We start from the raw sequence: 18,664 nt of genomic DNA on the forward strand, positions 1-18,664 counted from the left end.
TTAGTTGTAAACGTAATTCCTCACATGGTTATAGTCTAGGGTTACAGTGTTTCAGATGCCACAGCGTTCTCCTCTTTCGAGTTACAGTCAACTTTTCTGGATTTATCACTGATACATTGAACTTTACCATAGGAGGAGACCATTTGGCCTATCACACCTGCTCTACGTCAACAACACATTAATCCAATTGACTCATGGGATGGTGGGGGAGAGGTGGTGAATCTTTTGGCAGCACAGGGTATGTATAATAATATTACATACAAAACACACATACACACATGAACATATATACACAATCACGCATGAAACAGAAAAAAATATGCAGAATATTTTGATTTAAATAAATAAACCTTTTGTGACGGAGTGGACGAAGACCCTTCTGAACACTGAATATACAACGATAGCACAGCCAGCGTATGATGAGAACCTGTCGCAGACATCACAATCACCCCGTGTATACAATACCTACACTACAGCATATACAAATACTGCCAATATCAACATATCCCTCCATCCCAAATGGGCCTCGGTACTTCCAGTTTAAATCAAAAAAACCTTTTCTGTTGCCTTTCTTTCCAGGTAGACAATTCCATAGATTAACTCCCCGAACGAAAGACCCATGCCTTACCATCTTAACTCTACTCATGCAGCTTTGTCTTTCTAATCACCGCTCAATTGTCACTTTCACAGGGACATTAAAGTTCCTTTTGGGACAGAATAGTGATTCAGTTGCCTGTGCACAACCTAAGTGTGTCGGAAGAATGTCTTGCATGCTGGGAACAAGATCTCATGTAGGACGGGTACTCCGCTCGTAGTGATAACATTTCAGCTTTTGTTCAGTATCTCGCACTACTACTACTTAAATGATAGCCACTTGTGGGGTAGGCCATGGAAAGTTTTGGCCCAAATCTTTCACGAAGTGGCATTTTTAACTGAAAGTGGCAGGACATCGGAAATTGCACAGGGTGACGCAGATAGCTCGCCCACCCTTCACAAAATATACCGTGGATGATGATGTTGACCACTCCTGCATCATCAGATGCATATGGCTGCCAAAGCAGTTTCTTGGCTATTGGGCACAATCCTGGCTGGGGTGTCACTCTTACGCAGGATACTCGAATCGCTCATTCATCCCAGTAAGCTGGTACTCATTTCGCCGATCAAGGATGGCAGGCTGAGTCAACCCCACCTGGAGTCAATTCATCGACCGACCGGGATTTGAATTCGGGACTCTAGAATCCGAAGCCAGCATCGTTAACCGTTAAGCCAACACCAGGCATAATATATACTGTGGGATCGTTTACATCGATCAATCAACACTAGCGGATGGGACACCCAGCTTAGCGTTTATCCGACGGATGGCACAATATGGTGCAACAGCTTACCCCTGAAGCACTAATCTTCGTTTGAAGTTGGGCCGAGAATCAAACCCAGATTAGATAGCTAAAGGTAACTCTGCTACATCTACACTTCCTGATAACCGGCCTCTGTCTGGCTGGCAGTAGCAAGCATGGAAAAAAACTTAAAACCCAAACTTAATAAACAATTCAAGAAGATTCTAATTATGGTCACAGAAAGACAAACAATGATAAGGGAGTGTGTCCGAAAAGATAACTTAGTCGAATAAGGAATGAATTATGTTGAATTTTTTTTTCCCTTCTTTCGCGTGCTTTCCATTGAAAGCCTTTCGATGAAAGGTTGTGACGGGTGGCTTTGAAGATCTTTTCTGGCTTTTGAAGAGTGGTTATGAAGAAAACAAGGTTGGAGGAGCACGTGAAAAACTCCTTCTCTGCCTGTCAGCAAATATAAAGTATTTGGCAAAAATATCTCCCTGGTTCCTCATATGCCTGAGCAAATTAGTAACGATGAGGCTGGATTGTGTTCCAAACTGTCCGCGTTCTGCAAAATGCCATTTTATAACGAGTAACAAAAGGAAAACTGAAAGAAAGTACAGCAATTTAATGGTAATAATGTCAATAGTGACACTAATTTACCCTCGAAAAAATCCCCTATCGGGATAGAATATGAAAGTATGCTCGATTATAAAATTACGATTTTAAAAAGTTTTCAAGAGATTTACAAAGATAACTGGTTAGAACGGCAATGCCCTTACAAGGTTAGATGTCTCAACTTGGTCGTTTTTGCAAGACTTGGTGTCTCAACTTGGAAAAGTGAAAAGAAAGAGGGTAAAAAGGTAACTTGGTGACAGTGGGGCTGTGGGTCAATGTGTGCATTGGACAAGTAAGGGGGTGAACCAACAGGAAAAGAGAAGGGAGAGAGAATATGAGAAGAAACATAGTCACCTGCAATTAAATATGTTGAGTTAGGAAATGTAGGATTAATGACAATAAAGGAGAATGTAAGTAGGGATAGGGGATGACATGAGATGGTGGTACACTGTCAGTTTCTGAGCTTCACTCCATTAGATGGGATGAAGGCAGTTCCCATAAATGGTCGAGGGGAGGACCGTAGGTGAGGCGAGGTGCATCAAACGCCCCGTTTTTTGCAAAATATTCTCATATTGATCTCGTCATTCCTTTTTTTGTTACATTAGCCCTATATGGCACATCTGAAAAATATTGCATTACTTTCATCGTTGCTGCTGGTGCCGCCTCACTGTTGTCTGCCCACAAAATGATGGAACTAGCAGCTCCAACTTTCTGCACCTTCCGATTGTGCCATTCTTCCTCGGCCTGTTCATGAACCTGGAGATATTGCATCTTCTGTGACAGGACCCCGTCGTTGGTGCCGAAAGATGCTAGGCTAGGCAGTCAGTCTTCATCGACTGCAGGAACAGGCGATCCTCCGGGTTCGTGACCAGCAGCTCAATGTTGGCTGGCCGCAACCGGAAGGTCGCATCCGGTCGTTGTTCCATGGCCTGCAACTTGGCTAGCATGGCTGGTGTTGATTTACGCCCGGTTGGGATCTCCTTCATCTTGCAGTTGGTGTCCAGAAGCTGAATAAGCAAGATGCACGCCTGGCGGTGAGAGACAGTGGGTATGTTGGCCTGCTTGGAAAAGTTGGTGACCTAGGCCAGGACGAGCTGCGCAGATGCCCATTTGGGGAGAGCATCCAGACAGCTGGTGTGCTTGGCCACCACACCCTTCTCAATGTGATGTATGAGACAGCACAGGACTTAACAGCAGGTGGGGAGAAGTATTCCTGTTATCTGTTCATCCTCCTTATTGATGGTGCTGCCCAGACAAAACACAGCACTGGCCTGTCACATTGCCATTCGCATTCTGGCCTTGAGAGATCCGGACTGTCCAGCATAAGAGCAGGTATCAGCTGAGGTGTAGCAGATGGTGCCCATTAGCCAGGGTCCCCAATTTTTACCCGATCATAGTAAGGGGTCTAACCAAAATCGAAAATCCGAAATATTTTAGAGAAATGCTTTATGGGGCTAGTGCAACAAAAAAAAAGGCATGATTAGATCAATACGGGAATATTTTTCAAAAACGGGGTGTTTGATGCACCCTAGTGTGGTAGGGCTGTGGGTGGGCAATAAATGTGTGCATACCACCTATATTTTTGGAGTTTAATCCAGGGGCAACTAAAAGGACGATGGCTAGAGCGCAAACCTCTACCAGGCTGAACAGTTTATGTTTTGTATCCCACTGATGGGCTGGATCTTGATCCGGACCTGAACCAAAATCTAATCTGCTTGTTCTCGTCACCAAACCAACTCGCCCACCTAGTTTTGTCATAACTCATCCACAACTTTTTGAGACATCATGCTATATATCGTTTTTTGCCCCACATCTCCATGGTGAATAATCATTTTAAAATATAATTTTCAAAAATTTTCGTATCTAGATTTGGACCTTCACTAAGATTGAATAAATTTGTCCTTGTCATACACCTAACGTGTCCACCAGGTTTCATCCTAATCCGTCCCCAACTATTTGAGGTATCCTGCTATACATCATTTTTTGCCCTATCTATAATACACAGGAACTGTCAGAGAAACAGACAAATAGACAGGTGAAAGCATAACCTCCTTCCACCTTTGTTGGTGTAGGTAATAACTGTATGAATTTGTCTTGGGGAGCCGAAGAGGGTCAGAGGGGGAGCTACACCTAAAGAGAGGCGGTTGAAAAACAAATAAACAAAAAAGAAAACAGTGGCCACCGACCTCCCTGCAATGGGAGAAAAACGGCTTTTGTGCTTCGGCCTCATCATGGGAGATACCTACAATATTGAGAGCCTTAGATTTCACAATGTAGGAGACAGACGTGATACTGGGGTGCCAGCCCACAGGGGAGAGCGATAATCCATCGAGAACATGAGGAGCTAGACCAGAGGAGAGGTGGTAACAACCAGAGGGGAGGTTGTATGTATCAGAGGTGAAAGCGGTCTCTCCATGTTTACCCTCACCTCACTACGACTACGAGCACACCTCATTTATGCTATGTCGTACGCCACATAAAGTCGCTCCACACAACTCAAATGTGCTTACAGTGAAAAAATGCAAACTGTAGTGACGTATATCGCACAAAACCCATACCTCTCAATGATCTCAATATATTTAATTCCTTTCCCTCCTTCCAATCAACACAGAACATGGAGTTTATCCAGACGTGAGCTTTCAATGCAAACAAACCTTTACCGGTACATCAGGATGCTGGCTCTCGGTAGCCGAGGACTGCCGGCCACGGCAATATCGGTGACTCATGGCATCGAGACTGGATTTTCAGAGCAGGCTCTAGCTAGTGGAGATGTCTGTCTGCTGTACAATGTGGCAAGGAAACTGTGGAAAAGAAAATGGTGGATTTGTATATCAGTCATCAGATATGATCATTAAGTCATTTAGTCACTTTGCTCGACTTCCAGCCAAAATTCTTTAGATTCTGATGTACGATACTCGATGTTAGAGCATTCTGTGCAACAGAGCAAGGTGCTTCTGACGCACTTTTTGGCAAGGGTTATACCAATGCCTTCCCAGAATCTAGATACTCCATGAATATTTACAAACTTTCAATGGCAGAAGAAGTTATACAACCCTGCCAGTTAAAAATTCCTCAAAATAATTATTCATGACTACCACACGGAACAAATGGCATACCAAATTTCACAACAAATACATCTTACAAGGTGTTTACTATTAGACTAGACGGATTTATAAGCTTCGAGGTGAATTTTTGGGTAAAAGTTGGGAACCTCACTTGTTAACATAATTAGGGTATGCTGAATTCGATTAACCCGGTTCCCAAGCCGAATTTTGCGTTTTTGACCTTCTAATTATCATAAACAAAATGGCCACCAAATTGCCATTTTTTGACACATTCATGGAACAAGCATTTATATATCATGTATATACATGCAGCTCTATGTGGTAATCTAATCTAATGTATCTGGTAATCTATCTAATCTTCATTCCAGTGCAGCCCACAGTTTTACTATACAAATGTTAATACATACCCGAAGTATATATTTGAGGCTAATAAATGTTTCTTTTTAGTTGCAGGCGACGATGGATCCAGTAGTTACCTTGAAGAGGCCTTAGTCTGTGGATTACAGCTTGTGTATATTCTGCCAAACCCACAAAGCCAGAGTTCCTCTAAGTGAAGCATGTAACAAAAGGAAGGTAAGGGGCTCGAAGAATATATATTTGATTGATCGTCTTGAGGATGTGTTAGATTATGCTGCAGCCGTAACTCTTGTGTGGCACAAAATGTGCGATGCTCACTTCACGGACAAGAGTAAAATTGAACGCCTACAGAGGACTCAGGCAGAGCATTCGAAGGAGGAAGCAAGTTGCATTAGCAGTGGTGTCTCAGGTGGAGACATGCGTTCATTGTGAAAAGGGGTGCAACCTGTCAAACGGAGCTTATGCATTTTCTGCCAAACCACTGATATGAAGGCACGGCTGAGCTCAGTAATGACAAAACAAACAAGAAAAAGAGCAATCAGAGATTGCAACCCCTCGCCAGGATGTATTTTCAGTGTTTTTTAAAGGCTTTTGTGTTAAAACAAATATGGCGGCCAACCCACATGACTGATGACATCATTATTTTTTTTCTAAACTAATTTATTCCGAGATTATGCTCAAGAAATTTCATCTTGATCAGATGAAGTTTTGTACTTGTCGAATTATGACGTCATAATGGAGGAACCTATGACATCATCATTAACATATTTCATTCCCCATGGAGTTCTTTATAATGAGCCATCTCTCAAATTCTTTCTATTCAGCGCTTTCGGAGATATAGACGTGCAAAGTTTTTCGGTTTTTCCAAGATGACGTCCGAACCACGTGACCGATGACGTGATCATCTTTTTTTTTTTCTCCACCAGTTTATGCCGACATGGCGCTCAAGAAATTTCATCTTGATAGGATGAAATTTTGTACTTGTCGAATTATGTCGTCCTAATGGAGGCCTGGTGTTGGCTTAGCGGTTAGGGTGCCGGCTTGGGATCCTAGGATCCTGGGTTCGAATCCCGGTCGATCGCTGAATTAACGCCAGGGGGGTTCACTCAGCCTGTCATCCTTCCGAGGTCGGCAAATTGAGTACCAGCTTGCTGGGATGAATGATCACGGTGTGTACCCAGATTCAGAATAGGTACACCGTATCCCTGCGCATTGTAAGAGCGTGACCAAGGGTTGGCGTCAGGAAGGGCATCCGGCCATAAAAACATTGCCTCAAACAGGGAACCATGATTGTCATGGGGCAAGGCTAACCCCCGCTCTAGCGGGGAAAATGGCCTTAAAACGATCATTCATTCATTCATTCATAATGAAGGCATCTATGGCATCATCAACAACATATTTTATTCCCCATGCAGTTCTTAACAATGAGTGAGCCATGTCTAAATTTTTTCTGTTCAGCACTTTCCGAGATACAGAGGTTTTTTTGGGGGGGGGGGGGGGTTTTGTATACAAGATCGAGGCTCGTGAAAGAGCGAACATTAATCACACAGAAAGACAAACAGACACATAAAACATATAAGGGGAGCGGTAGACAAGATTGGGAGAGAGGGGGAAGGACACACACAACATTTGAGAGCAGGGACCGAGAGACATGGAGACATCGAGAGAACTGTGGGAGGGAGAGGGCTTTGGAGGGGAGGCATGGGAAGGGGGGAGGGGGGTGGGAGAGGTATAAAACATATGGACACTGCCAGGACTTCCAGGAAAGAAGTTGGAATTTCAAACAAGGTGGATCTGGGGTGAATTAGTGGGGGTAGAAAAGATCAAGGTTTTGGATGGGGGAAGATAAGAGATGGTGGTGAACAGCTGTTTTAAAGACCTGGAGGGAGGAGTGTGATTGAAGTGAGTGTGGGAGTTTGTTCCAGAGGCGGGAGAAAAGAGGAATGAAAGAGTGAAGGTGAGCAGAGCCGAGATTTCGGCAGTTTAACCATCAGAGGGTGGCTGGCAGATCTTGTGCGACCTGTAGGAATATTTGGGGGACAGAGCACAGAGAGAGCTGGGGGAGCAAGGCCGGAGAGGAGTCTGTAGAAGACAGAAAGACCACCTACCTGCCTGCGGTGAGTGAGTGAAAGGCCCTCAGAGATAGCTTCATCGCGGGAGATTCCAATAGTGTAGCAGCATAGCAAACCTGTTGTGCATTTTGTGATACAAGCACCAAATTTGGCACAAATGTACATTAATATGTTGCGAACATTTTCAGATATTGGGCCACTTGAAATTCCGTAATTGTTTTTTTCAAATTTTTTCAAATTTCGTAATTTCAAATTTTTCGGGTGACACCGTCACAATTTCGGTCTTCGAGGCCGGCCGATATAGTGGGGCGGCTTAGCCCAAATATTCAAAAGAATTGTGCATTTTGTGATACAAGCACCAAATTTGGCGCAAATGTACATTAATATGTTGCGAACATTGTGTGGTCAGCAATGAAGACGAGAGTCTGAATTACATGTATGCAAAAGACCTTGTGAACCAGTGAAGCAAATACACGGGTAAGCATGAATTAAATCTAGGGCATGATATAATTTCCATGATGTTTACCTCTACACTCAATGGTGGAAGGAGGTAATGTTTTGATCCCAGCTTGTCTGTATGTCTGTTTGTCTGTTAGTCCACAAAATTCCAGACAAAGCTTGTAGTAGTGGTAGTTGTAGTGGTAGTGGTGATAACAGAAATTGTTATATAGAACTGAACTTATATTATTATTATATGCAGAAAATAACTTCATTTCTATATGCCCTGCAGTGGACAGGTTAATTGGTTTATGCACTGAAGGGGTCACCCTGGTGTGCACTGCTGTGTTCTGCCTCACTGAGTTGTTCAGGTATGATGTACTCAGCACAAGCTTCCGGTCGGCCCGGAGGTGGGGGTGCGGGGCCTGTCACGGAACGTCAAAACAAACGGCCTGCCGGGGCCGCCCAAAAGTCGGGCGTGAGGGGCGCGTCCACTAATGGAACGCCTCTCGCTTCCCAGATCGAGGGCCACGTGGTCAGGAGAACCTCGTCCCTTCCGGTCACACTTTGCCTATCGGCCGGCCTCGAAGACCGAAATTGTGACGGTGTCAGCCGAAAAATTTGAAATTACGAAATTTGAAAAAATTTGAAAAAAAAAATTACGGAATTTCAAGTGGCCCAATATCTGAAAATGTTCGCAACATATTAATGTACATTTGTGCCAAATTTGGTGCTTGTATCACAAAATGCACAATTCTTTTGAATATTTGGGCTAAGCCGCCCCACTACAATGATTCTGAAAGCTTTGGATTCAACAACCTTGAAGCCGAGCCAGGTGTGAGGCAGGAGCACCGGCCCATAGGGGAGAACAGTATTCCATTGAGCTGCGGATGAAAGCCTTGTATGTGGTGAGGAGCTCAGGTGTGCCTAGGAAGGACTTCGCACGACGGAGGATGCCCAGTCGGCGAGTGGCTTTGGAGGCCAGCTTGGAAATGTGGTTTTCCCAAGAAAGATCATGGCAGATAGTGAGACCCAAAAGCTTGAGCGACAGAACTTCTTGGAGAGGATTGTTGAGAAAGTAGATGGGAGGGTTGTCCAGTCGATCTTTTCGGAGAGACATAGTAAGAGTGTGAGATTTGTCAGGATTGAAAGACATGTTCCACTTGTTTGACCAGTCTGTGATTTTGTCCAGGTCTTCAGAGAGTGAGGAGGCTGCAGACTGCCGATCTGAGGGAAGAGGAATGGAGCGGCAGAGAGTGGAGGTGCGAAGTTTTTTGATTTTTACAAGATGGCGGCCAAACCACGTGACCGATGACGTAATAATTATCATAAAAAAATTATACAGGTGGAGTTGCCCCTATGGTGAAAATTTCCTGTCAATTGGACCAATGGTTGCAGAGAAAATCATATTTATTCTGTGAGGACAAACAGACAGACAGACAGATGAAGAATCACTCATAGAGCGACACTTGGCAAAACAGAACAAAGTGGAATGGCACTCAGTAGAGCATCCTTTTAACCTCAAAAATAGTTGGTGGTTGAATTCAGTTAACTGATGTGTATATCCCATTCAAATCTCAAGTCAATCGGATGAAAATTGAGGATTTTAGAAATTAGAAAAAAAGTAGTTGACCTTTGGCCTATGTTGATCTCAAAAATAGTTGGTAGTTTAATTCAGTTCGCCGATATGTAAATCCTATTCAAATTTCAAGTCAATCGGATGAAAATTGAGGATTTTAGAAATTTGAAATGGTTGTTGACTTTTGGCCGATGCTGATCTCAAAAATAGTTGTTGGTTGAATTCAGTTCACTGATGTGTATATCCCATTCAAATTTCAAGTGAATCGTATGAAAATTGAGGATTTTAGAAATTTGAAATTGTTGTTGACTTTTGGCCTATGTTGCTCTTTTGGCCAATGGTGGTCTCAAAAATAATTGGTGGTTGAATTCAGTTTGCCGATATGTAAATCCAATTCAAATTTCAAGTCAATCGGATGAAAATTGAGGATTTTAGAAATTTGAAATGGTTGTTGACCTTTGGCCTTTGTTGACCTTTTGGCCTATGCTAATCTCAAAAATAGTTGGTGGTTGAATTCAGTTTGTCGAGATGAATATCCTATTCAAATTTCAAGTCAATCAGATGAAAATTGAGGATTTTAGAAATTTGAAATGGTTGTTGACCTTTGGCCTATTTTGACCTTTTGGCCTATGCTGATCTCAAAAATAGTCGGTGGTTGAATTCAGTTTGCCGATATGTATATCCTATTCAAATTTCAAGTCAATCGGATGAAAATTGAGGATTTTAGAAATTTGAAAAAAGTGGTTGACCTTTGGCCTATGTTGACCTTTTGACCTCAAAAATGTAGAGGATTTTGTCGGACCACGAACTGTACCATTTGGTAAAGTTTCGTGAAGATCGGTTTAAATTTGTGACCTGTAGGCAAGTATAAGTGAGCGGACAGACAAACACACACGCAAAGAAACACACACACACAAACCGAAGTGATCAACATGCTTGCAAAAATTTTATTTTTTTTGCCAAGTAACAAACAGACAAACAAACGGACTCAAATTCAATACCCTCTCCTCTGGCGAGGGTAATGAGTGATCAAATTATTCAAGCTTCTCATCTTGACTACAAAGTCAGCATTCACTTGGCTGGAGAGATGGACTTTATCGCAGCTGAGGCCAAATATCACCTGACTTGTCTAAGAGCTCGAACTACGCCACCCAAATATCACCCAGAAAGTTGCGTCGAGATGATTTGTTGTGCATGCCAGTAGCAATGCAAGACTCGACGCTGCAAATGTCACGATTCAGAGTTGAGGTGCACATCAATGTGTGCCTGTCAGAAACAGAGTGATGATCCCTTGTATGAATTTGATGTAGTTTGGCAAAACAACATGTGTGACATTCCTGAATGTTTGTGCTTCATGGTCATGTGCACTTAATTTTAGAATAAATGGTTGTATGAAACAGTCTGTCTTATTAAAACTATTTCCCATTTTATAGTGTCCAATTTCCATATCAGTTTGAATGTCTCTTTCAATAAGTCGCCAACCATAATAGAGACAAGACGGATTTAAGAAAAAAAGGCCATGTATAAGCTTCTAGGTGCATTTTGGGGTAAAATTTGAAAAGTTGAAGTAAAAGAGCTGCATGTATATACATGATATATAAATGCTTGTTCAAAGAAATTGTCCAAAACTGGAAATTTGGCAGCCATTTTGTTTATGATAATTAGAAGGTCAAAAACTCAAAATTCGTCTTGGGAACCAGGTTCATCGAATTCAGCATACGCTAATTATGTTAAAAGGTGAGGTTCCCAACTTTTACCCAAAAATGCACCTAACATTCACATTTCTCAGAAATCCATTGAGTCGATATCCAGGTGAACCCTTCCTTACCTTCGGTTTTTAAAGCAGTCGAAAATTTGATTCATATAAAACGATCAACTACAAGTCAGGAGACGACGATGGTCAGGAGTCAGGAGCGACCGGTATTCAATGACAAAGGACGGACTATAACCGAAACAGGCCCGGAAATGTCAAAACGAAGGTTACTGACCTTGCAATGAGATAGAAAATAATGTATAATCAGTTATGAGGTTAGTTAGCTACACAATACCGAAAATTGATCGATTCCGACAACTTTGAAACTTTGACTTTTGTGACCTTAAAAGGTCAAATGTCTAAGATTCTGAAATTTGTCGGAAAACTTGTATTTCATGATGTATGTGATAATATAAAAACATGTACGCCATTTCACCATCAGGAAGCGAACAATGTAATAAAAACCGAACCTCTCACGAACCTCTCTTACGAGTTATCAAACAGTGACCACTATATTCGTCATGGGTGTGTGTCTGTCTGTGTGTCTGTCTGTCTGTCTGTCTGTCTGTCTGTCCACAGCATAACTACCCGATATCATCTGATCTTGATGAAACTTGGGTGGGAGCTTGATATCATGATCTAGTTGTGTACTGCCTAGAGTGGGCGTATTGCGGCCATTGTGGGCGGAGCCACGCCCGAAAAAGATGTCTTTTTCGGGGGTAATTGAGTTCAAGCCACATCTTCTCCGAGGGGTTTGGTGGAATCTGACAGTGGTTTCAGTATTTGGTTAGGCCAATGTCATGTGTCTAGCCCCAAGGAGCTCGATTTTTCATTTTCACCCCAACGTCAAGGTCACAAGGTCATGAAATTTAGAAAAGTCGGTTTTTGATGGTTTTATTACATCGTTTGCTTCCTGATAGGGTGAAATGTCGTACATGATCTTATATTATCACATACATCATGAAATACAAGTTTTCCAACAAATTTCAGAATCTTCGACCTTTGACCTTTGAAGGTCACAAAGGTCAAATTTTCAAAGTTGTTGGAATCGAAACGAATTTTCGGTATTGTGTAGCTAACAAACATCATAACGCAGCGCATTGTGGACCTTCGTAAATAGGCATGTACACTGCATGTCGGTGGCCGACACCTGCTACGTGGGCCCCCGACCCCCCAGTCCGAGCCTGTTTTGGTTATAGTCCGTCCTTTGTCATTGAATACCGCTTGCTTGTGAACCATCGTCGTCTCCTGACTTGTTTAAATATTATATTATATTTCCATATTATCTCTCCATACAGGTTGGTTCTGACAAACCAGCCGTAATTTGATTAACACAAACTTTCCTCCTTCAAGATGTCTCCGATTCCTTAATATCTCTTCCTGGTTAGTCCCTATGATAGACCTGAGCCTCGTCCTGGTGGTGGGGTTGCTATCTTTATCAAAAACTCTCTTCATCACTCTCCTTGCTCTGCGCTCTCTCCACCCCACCCCCAGGAGTACCTCTGGCTACGGCTTCCCCTCCGCTCCCACCTTTTGTTCATACGTGTTCTGTACCGTCGTCCAAACAGTGATGACTCCATCTCCCTGTCTGACAACATGGATCAACTTCTATCCACTCATCCCAACTCTCTCTTCCTCATATGTGGTGACTTCAACCGTCATCATGCCAGCTGGCTAGGTGTGGGTTCCTCTCTCACCAGCCACGGCACCTCAGCAAAGGATTTCTGCGAATCACTTGGTCTGACACAGTGTCAATTTCCCGACCCGGATCTAAGTCAATGGAGTATCTTCTCTTCTATACTTGGTGACGACAAACTTCCCTGCAAACCTCCGCTGCTCTTCTGCTACAATCGGTTCTTCTAAACATTTGCTTGTTAAAGTGGACATCTCTCTGGCCATTTTCAGAGAGCCTCCTCAGCGCTGACGAGTCTGGCATTTCACTCTGGGTCGACTGGCATTGTCTGCAAGCAGCCATCAATCATCTGGACTGTTCTCCCATCTCTACTGCCTTTGAAATCAACTCTTCATGGGAATTCTTCCAAAGTAAACTGCTCTCTCTCATGCACATATTTATCCCATCTCGTCTTCAGTTGTCATACCCTTCCTCCCATCCATCGTACACAGAAGCTTGTGGTGAGGCCATGAAACAACTTGCCTTCACCTCATTGAACGCTAATACAACTGAAGGCAATCTCAGTTCCTTTCACAAACCTCGGAACAAGCGTGTGTCTACCCTCAGGAGAGCCAGGAAACAATATCTCTCCACTCTCAACACAACTCTCAAACCTATCTCCTTCCTCCAAATCCTGGTGGTGTCTGGTCAAATCTGTTTCTGGTGTTTGTTCCACTTCCATAACCTCCCTTACCTCAAATGGCTGAACAGCTGACACTGCCTATGAAAAGGCTGAATGCCTCAACTCTGTGTTTGCTTCGAAATCTTGTGTCCCAAACCCGTCTCACTCTGTACCCACTGTACCCAGTCGAACCCAGCTGCTCCTGGACTCTGTGGAGAAGTTTTTGTCAAACCTCGACTGATTCTGCAACTGGACCAGCCAGCATCAGCCCACGGGTCCTAAAATCCCGCTCTGCTGCTCTATCGCACCCTCTCTGTGTTCTCTTCACCCTCTCTTTTGCTCAAGGTAATCTGCCATCATCTTGGAAATCAGCAAACATTACCGCTTCACACAAAAAGGTGCAAAAACAGATCCTTGCAATGACAGACCAATCAGCCTGCTTCTGGCATAAAAACCTTCCTCTTCTATAATGGCTTGATCTCTGATCATCAATTTGGATTCATATTAGGTCATTCTACTTTGGATATGCTGCTTCTGCTGTCTCAACAATGGATGGAGGTCCTCAATGCCAAACATGAAATTAGAGCTGTCTCCCTTGACATATCACGTGCCTTCGATACGGTCTGGCTCCTGCCTCACACCAAGCTCGGCTTCTCGTTGTTGAAACCAAAGCTTTCAGCATCATTGGAATCTCCAGCAAAGAAGCTAACTCTGAGGGACTTTCACTCACTCACTACAGATAGGTTGGTGGTTCTCTCTGTCTTCTACCGACTCTGCTCTGGCCTTGCTCCCCCAGCTCTGTCTGTGCTCTCTCTCCCCCAAATATTCCTACAGGTCGCGCAAGATCTGCCAGCAACCCTCTTCTGGTGAAATTGCCAAAATCAAGACTCTCTGCTCACCATCACTCTTTCATCCCTCTTTTCTCCCACCTCTGGAACAAACTCCCTCACTCTCTTCAATCCCACTCCTCCCTCCAGGTCTTCAAAACAGCTGTGCACCACCATCTCTTATCTTCCCCCATCCAAAACCTTGATCCTTTCTACCACTGTTAATTCACACCAGATCTACTTTTTTGAAATACCGACTTCTTTCCTGGAAGTCCGAGCAGTGTACATGTGTTTTATATATACACAGTCACGTGAAAAAGAAAGTACATCCCTACATTTATCACTACTTCAAATACCTAAAATTAGAATCAGGTGCACCAGCTCAGGTGCAAATGATTAGAACATCGTTGGAGAGTATCTTGGAGGAACCTGTCTTATTTAAACCTCAGACATTTAGTTTGGTTTGCTCTTTGTTGTTCAAGTGTGCGGCGTCACCATGCCTTGATCAAAAGAGCTCTCTGAGGCCTTCAGAAAGAAGGTTATAGATGCCTACGAGTCTGGGAAGGGATTTAAAAATATCTCCAAACAATTTGAAATCAATCATTCGACTGTCCGGAAGATCATCTACAAGTTGAGAAGATTTCAAACAACTGCCAACTTGTTCAGACCAGGCCGCCCCAGCAAGTTCAGCCCAAGAGCAGACTGCAAGATGCTGTAAGAAGTCTCTAAGAGCCCCACAATGTCATCACAGGTCCAACAGGTAGCTCTTGCCACTGTTGATGTCAAAGTGCACGAGTCTACCATTAGAAAGAAGCTGCACAAATTTGATCTACATGGGAGGTGTGCCAGGAGGAAACCTTTGCTGTCCAGAAAGAACATCAGGGCAAGACTAAAGTTTGCCAATGAACACCTTGGCAAAGACCAGCACTTCTGGAACAATGTGCTCTGGACAGATGAGTCAAAGGTAGAGCTATTTGGCCACAGTACCAGAAGACATGTTTGGCGAAAACCAAAGACAGCATTTGACCACAAGAACCTGATACCAACTGTAAAGCATGGTGGTGGAAATATTATGGTTTGGGGCAGCGTTGCTGCATGAGGGCCTGGGCAGCTCACCATCATAGAATACACAATGAATTCTTCATTGTACCAGAGGGTGCTTGAGGATAATGTGAGGCCATCTGTCGGAAAGTTGAAGCTCAACCGAAGGTGGACCTTGCAACATGACAATGGCCCCAAACATACCAGTAAATCCACCAAGGAATGGCTGAAAAGAAAGAAATGGAGGGTTCTGGAATGGCCAAGTCAAAGCCCGGATCTAAATCCCATTGAGATGTTGTGGGGGGGATTTGAAACGAGCTGTGCATGCAAGAAACCCCACAATCATCGCACAGCTGAAAGAATTCTGCATGGAGGAGTGGGCAAAAATTTCTCCCAGTCGATGTCAGAGACTGGTAGACAGTTATAAGAAACGCCTACTTGAGGTTGTTTCTGCCAAAGGGGGCAATATCACCCATTAGAGCCAAGGGTGTACTTACTGTTTCCACATGCGAAATATGCATTTGTTTATTTAAATTATACAATGGACTACAAAATGTAAATGTTTCATGATATTTGTTATATTATATCACCTTTATCTATCAATATTGTTGAAATGAAGATCAAATAGCTGTATGTTGAAATATGTTGAAAAAGTCAAAACTTTACATGGGGTGTACTTACTTTTTCACGTGACTGTATATATATATATATATATTTAAAATGCTTGAATTAAGTTTTTCACTCTTTGGATTTGCATGAGGCAATGAAAAGCAGTGACACTGCAAAACAAAACATTAGACCTTATTCCTAACAATACAATCAATAATTATTATCTTCATGAATATAATTATTTCCATTGAAAAGAAACCAATTTATCAAGAAAGACGCCAAAGATGTGTGTTTGACGCCAAAGACGCCAAAGTGACTTAAGTGTTGTTCACAAATTATTCAAAATACAAGAGAATTGACTGACACCCATAGTGGTTGCTTTGCTAAGAATTATTGAATCATATCTTTGTGACATATTCTCAAGCGGTTGATATTCAAATTGGAATCATTGTCAACAAATTAATTAATTGAGAAATGCAAGATATTTTTCAAAACCAAGGGCACCAACTATTATATTCGTCTGATATAATATAATATAATTGTATGATATCATAGTATGGTATTGGTCCGTCTGGCAATGGTCAGTTGGACGTTTCACACCGAGTGGTCTACATTCAAGAAAGTACAACAATCCTATTGCTAAAAACCAAACAAAGGTGAATGGGGCATTATACAGATAGTGACAACTGATGTCTTACAACTATTGGGGTCGCCTCTTTGTGGTGGTTGTACCCCCCAACACAAGTCTGGGCCAAATCTTCCCCATTCCTCCCTCCTGCCCTGATTTGTCAGGGCAGCGCGGCCACAGTGCCGATCGGTCCCCATGAACCGGCCCTTTCCGTCTCTCTGTCTGTGTCTCTGTCTGTCTGTCTGTGTGTCTCTGTTTGTGTCTCTGTCTGTTTGTCTGTCTCTGTTTGTCTCTGTCTCTGTCTCTGTCGCTGTCTCTCTCTCTCTCTAACTCCATGTGGCCCTGACGTTGTGAAGGCGGGGGTACACAATCTTGGAATGTGGGGGATCTCTGGTTCGCTTCTGGGAGATCAATCAGCTGTCTCGGGATTATTAATCAATTTACCACATGCATTATAATTGCCACCTGCATTGCCTAATTCATCCCATTATTCTCCCAATTATGGAATCGTCTCCCTGTATCCGTTGTCTTGTCCTCCTCACTTCAGTGTTTCCAATGTTTCACTTCAGTGCTTCAGTGTTTCACAGCAATAATCTCTTCTGCACATCCTGATTTTTTTCCCCCATTATGTTCCGCTCCGGTCCATGGTTACTCGATTTTGTTATTCTTCCTTTCCTCCTTGTGTTCATCCACCACACCCCCAAAACCCTTTGGTAGTTTCTAAACTTGCTGTCCTTTAGTTCCACATGAGCTTCAACCCCTGAATAAAACTAGAACGGCACTCATTACACCTCTACCAGGCTGAACAATTTACGTTTCGTACCCAACTAATAGGCCTGATGTGAATCCGGAGCTGAAACAAAATCGAATCGGCTTGTTCCTGTCACATAATCAACTTATCAAGTTTGTCATGACACAAAATTTTAAGGTCTGGTTGAGGGCTGTCATCGATGAGAATGTGCAACCTTGTTTCCTCCGCCACCGCAGGTGGATGGAGGTTATGTTTTCACCTGTCTGTTTGTTTGTCTACTGTTTTTTTTTTTTTTTTTTTTTTTTTTTTTGTATACTGAATCGAGGCTCGTGAAAGAGCTAACATTTACTTCACAAACAAATCAACCAGACAAACAAAATATACAAAAAGAGGGAGCGGAAAACAAGATGGGGAGAGAAGGTGAAGCACACAAACACAACATTTGAGAGCAGGGAGATGTGTGGAAGGGAGAGGGCTTGGGGGGAGTGAACAAGATATCTCAAAACGTAGACAGATTCGGACAAAATTTGGTGGAGATTGGGTATGTCACACAGACAAAATGATTAGATTTTGATGAAGATCCGGATCCAGATCTAGATCTGAGAATTTTTCAGTGATTCTTCACCATTGAGAGCTAAGGCAAAAAAAACTATATACAGCACAATATCTCAAAAAGTTGTGGATGGATAAGGACGAAAATTGGTGAGCAGATTGGGTGGGTGACAACGAATAAATTGATTCAATTTTGGTAAAGATTCCAATCCGGATCCAGAATAGAGAATTTTTCAGTGATTCTTCACCATTGAGAGATAAGGCAAAAAAAACTATATACAGCACAATATCTCAAAAAGTTGTGGATGGATAAGGACGAAAATTGGTGAGCAGATTGGGTGGGTGACAACGAATAAATTGATTCAATTTTGGTAAAGATTCCAATCCGGATCCAGAATAGAGAATTTTTCTTAATGTGATTCTTCACCATAAGGCTTCTTGGGGCTAAAACCGATATAGAGCACGATATCTCAAAATGTTGTGGACGAATTTGGATGAAACTTGGTGAACAGGTTGGGTGTGTGACAAGGAATAATTGATTCAATAATGGTGAATATTTGAATCCGCATCCGATAATTTTTAAGTGATTCTTCTCCTCGGAATGATATGGCTAAAACCGATATATATCACAATATCTCAAGAAGTTTCAGACGGATTCGGAGAAAACTTGGTCGACTGGTTGGGTGTTGGACAAGGCCAAAACGATTCGAGTTTTGTGAAGATACAGATCCGGTTATGAGAGTTGTTTA

At 42.7% G+C, this 18,664-nt stretch overlaps 1 protein-coding gene across 4 annotated transcripts in view; it reads right to left on the minus strand.

Annotated features, from left to right (window-relative positions):
• Positions 1-18,664, minus strand: part of LOC137431746 (growth factor receptor-bound protein 10) — a 683,830-nt gene that overhangs the window by 551,566 nt on the left and 113,600 nt on the right. For 3 of the 4 annotated variants that reach the window (XM_068123400.2, XM_068123401.2, XM_078782425.1), the window contains exon 2: positions 4,610-4,750. In XM_068123400.2, the coding sequence (XP_067979501.2) occupies positions 4,610-4,675 (66 nt within the window). In that variant the 5' untranslated portion in view covers positions 4,676-4,750. Of the gene's footprint in view, positions 86-4,609; positions 4,751-18,664 lie in introns of those variants that run through there. The other variant, XM_068123403.2, reaches the window with a different exon arrangement.

This window comes from Myxine glutinosa, chromosome 7 (assembly GCF_964187855.1).
Source record: "Myxine glutinosa chromosome 7, kmMyxGlut1.1, whole genome shotgun sequence".
Lineage (NCBI taxonomy): Eukaryota > Metazoa > Chordata > Myxini > Myxiniformes > Myxinidae > Myxine > Myxine glutinosa.